Source organism: Ostrea edulis, chromosome 2 (assembly GCF_947568905.1).
Source record: "Ostrea edulis chromosome 2, xbOstEdul1.1, whole genome shotgun sequence".
Taxonomy (NCBI): domain Eukaryota; kingdom Metazoa; phylum Mollusca; class Bivalvia; order Ostreida; family Ostreidae; genus Ostrea; species Ostrea edulis.
In genome coordinates this window covers 24559722-24566107 of record NC_079165.1, presented here as the reverse complement: position 1 = coordinate 24566107, position 6386 = coordinate 24559722, and the positions used below count along the sequence as shown (strand labels likewise).

General features: G+C 37.3%; 1 protein-coding gene across 1 annotated transcript; it reads right to left on the bottom strand.

The window, feature by feature from the left end:
• Positions 1-416: 416 nt before the first annotated feature.
• On the bottom strand, positions 417-6304 carry LOC125679575 (uncharacterized). Its single transcript, XM_048918889.2, has 3 exons — positions 4568-6304; positions 3592-3783; positions 417-851 (listed from the first exon to the last, which is right to left on the bottom strand). The coding sequence occupies exons 1-3, from the start codon at positions 4592-4594 to the stop codon at positions 555-557; spliced, it is 516 nt and encodes a 171-aa protein (XP_048774846.2). The 5' UTR covers positions 4595-6304; the 3' UTR covers positions 417-554.
• Positions 6305-6386: the final 82 nt, after the last annotated feature.

The following is a 6386-nucleotide window of genomic DNA, read 5'->3' as shown; positions in this document are numbered from 1 at the left end:
AATCTTAAAAATGCCTAGTTTATAACATAGCTATATTGAATTCACGGTATTTGAATTAAGAATATTCATATAAATAAATTATATCTGTCTTTTCTCTAGTTGTATGTGTCTAGATTTTAATTGTTTACTCGAAAATTTGTCACGAATATCATGTGTATAAATACATGTAAAGGAATAAGAATGCTTCTAAGTAGTTAGGACGTCCTAATTTAAGATGTTCCTAAGATGTCGTCAAGAAACATCCTAAGATGTATCCTAAGTTGATCTTAGGATGTTTTTAAGTTTTCCTAAGTTATATCTGAGGACATATCTTAGGAAAGTTTCGTGAACATGCCTGCTGGTTGATCGCACTCTCGACTAAATATAGTGACTCTTGCATACAGGTTATAGCGCACAATTAGGAACAAACTTAATGACTATGTACACAAATTTTGAAAACTTAAAAAACTTCTTGGAATACATTTGCATGCGATACCTGCCGTCTATAAAACAGAGATCTAGCCTAATGTACACACTAATACACATCCAGAATAGCAATTTTTCATTTGGTTCGTTCACTTCCTCTTTTCCTCGGGGAGCACGTAACCCTTACACACCAGTGGTCCATCCTTGTGAAGAAGCATGGCCGCCCACACACACGTGTCCGCAATTTTACCTTTCCTGCCGTGGTGAGAAAACAAGGCTTTGTCTATCGTGTCACCTTTCTTCGGGAAAACTAGCTCCATAGGAGGGTCCTGCATACACATGAACCAGCACAGTTCCACGGATTTATTGATGTAGCTTCGAACTCTCTCGTCCTGGTGATGTTTCTCATCAGGTAAAAGCTCCCTTAGCTTTTGTTCAATGAACAACTGTTTTAGAATAAAAGATGTGTTTCTCATAATGAAATTCTGTACACATCTAGAACTAATGGATCATATAAAGTCAGGTTGTATTATCATGGATTGTTTGTCTGCAAGCTGCTTCATTTCTCATTACAGAATTTTTCACCCATATAGAGGACATCAAAGTGGTAACAAATTCTAATATGTTATACATTCTGGTAGATAGACAATCCCTCATGTCAAGTTCCATGATGTCGAAATACATGTATCATCAATGAAGCATACTGTTTCCTCATTACCAACATTCCCCTCTGTCAGAATAGGAAGTTACAGATAGCTTTATGGAGTTTTACGAAGAGGCTTACTTTTACAATCGACAGCTGACTTTTACAATTTAAGGGGATCAACTCCAACTACAGAAATTGGACCGAAATGAATATAGAGATTGCTTCAGTAAAAACACCAAAATAACCCGACAATTATGTTTATTACAAGGGTATTGTAAACGTTTGAGCAACTTTTATTCATTCTACATTTGTTCAACACTTTCACTATGCACTACTCGTTTTAATATTTCATTAAGTTAAATTTATCGATATTCAAATGTACATGTAATCTATTAACTGCGAATGACGAGCTGAGAAATGCATGAAGGGACCTAGAAAATTACCATATAAAGAAATAGTGTTTTTAAGCTTTACTATATATCATAAGTGTACCACAGCGCGCTCAAAATAAGCAGACGACCTCAAGTTATCCTCACATTTCTAAATAATGTGTCATTAGCACTGAAAACTTAGAAGTTCTCTACACCTCACTTCTTAGGATTCTGGTTTCCCTAGGAAGACAGCAACCCCTACCCATCCACACACATGGCAGTTCTATACTAGACCAAAAAGGCGAGGGGGTAGGCTTGTCGAGATATATTTTTTCATAGCCCCTCCCTCTCATTTTGAAAATTAAAAAAATGCTACATCCTTGTTTTCCTTTCTTTCGTGTTGAATATCTAGGTTTAAATGTAAATACAACCAATAAGTGATGTGTGATTGTATACATCAATACGTATACATGTATAATGTATATCAATGTACACAGTAGAATCAACAATTTTTGTGGTAATAACTCATGAAAATTGGCCCCTATGAAAATCGATTACTCCCTAGTATACTAATATATTCTATACATTATCGATATAAACATATGAGATGTGCTTGTCCTTTAGAAATGCTGTACCCCGTGGATACCCGGATTAGAATGGGTCCTCTGCAATACCCCTTGCTTGTCGTAAGAGGCGACTAAATAAAGCGATCCTTCGGGTAAGACCGGAAAAACTGAGGCCCCGTGTCACAACAGGTGTGGCATGATAAAGATATATCCCTGATCAGAGATCGTAAGCGCCGAGCATATGCGTACATTTTGCAGCCCTTCACCGGCAATAGTGACGTCTCGATATGATTGATCAGTTGCTTTTATGTCCCTTTCTGGATTTTCACTGATATTGAGAGGTCACCATCTGTAGGTGAAGTACAACAAATGTTGATCTGGCCTATGTTTAGCGCTCATCGCCGTAGTAGTGAGGGCTCTTTATCGTGCCAACGCATGCCGTGGCACGGGACCTCCGTTTTTAAGGTCATACCTGAACGACTCGTGATTCTCACTTTTAAATGCCGTGGGTTTGGCGAAGGAGCAATCACTACTTATTTTAACGCCCTGGGTTTGCCATATGAGTGAAAAAAAATTGAGAGGGACGTTAAACAATATTTAAATCAATCAATCTTAAACTTGACGCGGCCATGGCACGAGATGGGCTCAAACTCGCAACCTCCCGGTTACGAAGCGAACGCTCTACTACTGAGCTACCGTGACCCCATATGAGTGAAATATTATCGAGTGGGACGTTAAACAATATATACAACAACTAAATGCGGTAAAGTTTTTGAATTTTGCAAATACCACTCCCAATTTTTTTCATATTTGGGGTTGGCCCCTTTAAATTGTAAAAGTAAGCCTCTTCGTAAAACTCTAATAAGGGGTCTACATCTCATACAGCCGGTTAGGCTTTATTTTTAGGGGGAATGCTACAAAAGTGGAGGATATGTACAAATATTTTTTGAAGTTGAAAACTTTCAGATTCACTTTCTTTAGTAAAAAAAAAAAAAACTACCGTTAATCGCTATCAACACATTCCGGTCTCGGATACCCAGGTGACTTGCTGGATTAAAGCTGTCAATTAGGACCTGAGCTATTGTCTCTTATATGATTGACAAGCGGTGGTTTTTTTTTTTTTTTTATCTTTATCCAGGTATATTTTAAGGGAGATGGCTTAGAAATGGGTCTTTCAGTTTTCTGTGTAATTTCAGCTGCTGCAATTAAATAAATGACTTATACAGGCTGCCTTTGGGACTTAAGGAGGTGTAATACATTGTCATAATGGCTGACTTCCTTTTAATTATAAATATCAGCCCATTATTTGTCTATAATTTCTTTTCGATTTAAAAGCCTGGCTGAGTAGCTCAGTAGGTTAGCATGTCAATTGTAGAACTGTAGATTGCGGGTTCAAGTCCAGCAGGGGTTTTAAATTTTTACAGATTACTGTCTACTAAAACTGCATTTTTGGACATAATAAAGTGAATTTGAAAGTTTCAAAATATTGTACATTTCTCTGGTGTAGCATTCCTCCTTAAGATTTATCTCGGGTGTCTTTATGACATAGATTTACATTGTACCTTAGTGTGATGTCTGTATGATATCTATTGTAAGTCCCTACCTTAGCCTGATGTTGGGCTGTCTCAGTAGATGTTGCCTTTCTGACCTCCTTGCCATGTCTTTCCACTACCTGATCTAGTAGAGAATTTCCACCCTCCATCTTCTCTCCTCCAACTTCTGTCTTTCCTTCTCCACCCCCTGCAGGGCTCTGATCCACCTCCATCTTCTCTTCCTCAGAATTTGATGTAGAGGACTTCAAATACCAAAGTACACTAATAGTTCAGGTTTTATGGTTTCATGTCTGTTGTTTTATTTTCTGGCACAAAGAAATGCTTATCATTCATATCATATGCTTCTGATCTGGGCTACGTCTGTGGCTCTGAATATAGAATTCTATGTACTGAATGATCCATCTTATGTCTGTGCCTCTGAATATAGAATTCTATGTACTGAATGATCTGTGTTACGTCTGTGGCTCTGAGTATAGAATTCTATGTACTGAATGATCTGTGTTACGTCTGTGGCTCTGAATATAGAATTCTATGTACTGATAGATCTAGGTTACGTCTGTGGCTCTGAATATAGAATTCTATGTACTGATAGATCTAGGTTACGTCTGTGGCTCTGAGTATAGAATTCTATGTACTGATAGATCTAGGTTACGTCTGTGGCTCTGAGTATAGAATTCTATGTACTGATAGATCTAGGTTACGTCTGTGGCTCTGAGTATAGAATTCTATGTACTGATAGATCTAGGTTATGTCTGTGGCTCAGAACATAGAATTTTTTGTACTCAATGATCTAGGTTACGTCTGTGGCTCTGAACATAGAATTATTTGAACTGAATGATCTCGGTTACGCCTGTGGCTCTGGAGCCAGTTGCACAAAAGTTAGATAATTTTAACTGACAGTTAACGTTTAGTTAATACTATATAAATGTAAGAGTTAATGGGAAGTTAACTGTCTGTTAAAGTTAACTAACTTTTGTACAACTGGGTCCTGAATATAAAATTTTATATACTGAATGAAGCACTCACTTGTCTTAGTTGTAGGGCTTCTTTCATGTAATTTTCCAGTCTTTGTAGTTGTTCTATTGACTTCTTCTGGCAGAATGTGAAAAGAACAAGGTACGGTTGTATACATAAAAAGGCCCAAAAAATTTCTCTCTATAAAATGTGTCTGGAATTAACCTTAATCAGCGTTTTAAGAAAGTAAAATAAATGCCAAGTATACTATGTCAACAAAATCAGAATGATAGTCCTAAATGGATAGCATTATGACATCATGAATAAGATATTTCCCGCCTTTTTCTCAAAATAAGCCTGAAAACTGTCAAATGTCATACAAATTATTGCTCAGGAAAAGATGTGCGCATTTGTCGAGCAAAATGAAAATGATATGTATTGTGTATTATTTTGAGATGAAAAACATGCTTCAATATGAATTTGCTCGACGCATGCTCTGTATGTTTTCTAAATGGAAAACCACCTGAATTTGTGGATATTTTCATTGAAAATGGCATTTTTGCAATTTTATGCCAACTTCAAGCTCTCGTCATATGACACAAATTATTTTTGCTGATCAAACTTAGTGAATTTTGGGTTTGCTTAACTATTCCTTAATTGAATGCCAGGATTTGAGCTCCAAGTGAAATCATCAATATTTTGGGCCAGATGACTGTAGAAACTGTACCTACTTCTTTCCTACAAAAATATTGTGAAAACTTACAAAACACCCTCCAGTGTCATGCTTCATAAAACTTCCAAGGGTTGTATGCAAGGTGAAGAAAACGAACAGTAATCAATCTCATAACTCCTATAAGCAATACAAAATAAATAGTTGGGCAAACACGGACCCCTGGACACACCAGAGGTGGGATCAGGTGCCTAGGAGGAGTAAGCATCCCCTGTTGACCGGTCACACCCGCCGTGAGCCCTATATCCTGATCAGGTAAACGGAGTTATCCGCAGTCAAAATCAGTGTGCCAAGAACGGCTTAACAATCGGTATGAATCACGTCAGACAGCATTTGACCCAATACGAGGTTGTATTAACTAACTAGATCGTTATAACGACCATAGAATTTGCGAAATGCTAACTTCAATCGAGACTGTTGAAACCCCTGTACCATCAACTTGTTTGTCAGTAGCTTACATCGATTTAAAAACTGACTATACACAGAACAAGCTCTTGCATATCGAATCAGTTGAGATATATAAACACCATATGCAGGTGATAATGGAATATTGCTACATAAATATGGGAAGTTGACGATGGAGAAACTGAAATCATCCCGTATGTGATATACTTTGGATCAGGAGCCACTTTGAGGCTAATAAGTTATTTCACATTTCTCTTGGTTCAACAACAATAATGCATCCTCTCTCTCTCTCTCTCTCTCTCTCTCTCTATCTCTCTCTGTGCATGTATTTGTTTCTGGAAATTAGATATTGACATTAAAATTGACCAATCACACGAACAATATGGTATTGTCAAATTTTCGAGTTGACTTGTCCCTTCTTCAGGATGATAGAATATTTAGATAGAAGCGAAAGCCAAATTACCGCAATAAAAACAAAGACGATTAGCAAAAGTCAACATTTTGAAATTGTCAGATTTGTCACAGAGCTATAAGAATATGTCTGTTTTCAATTAAATTCAAGACAGCTTTGACTCACGCATGTAACTTTTGAAAGGTACTATACCACTTTTGACAGTCTTGTCTCACTTGTGTAACTTATGACAGGTACTGTACCACCTCAGACTGACCAATCACTGACCTATACAATCTTCTGAAGCAGTGCCAGTGTATTGGGGTAGATATCATCCTCGTCTTCCTTTGTGGACGGTTTCAGGG

What these genes read in the sequence shown, in the direction of transcription:
- LOC125679575 (XM_048918889.2), bottom strand. Translation starts at nt 4,594, where the DNA reads ATGAAAGAAGCCCTACAACTAAGACAA. An exon ending in AAGCCCTACAACTAAGACAA is followed by an intron (nt 3,784 to 4,567) that starts GTGAGTGCTTCA and finishes TGGTATTTGAAG; the next exon opens with TCCTCTACATCAAATTCTGA. An exon ending in CAGCCCAACATCAGGCTAAG is followed by an intron (nt 852 to 3,591) that starts GTAGGGACTTAC and finishes ATTCTAAAACAG; the next exon opens with TTGTTCATTGAACAAAAGCT.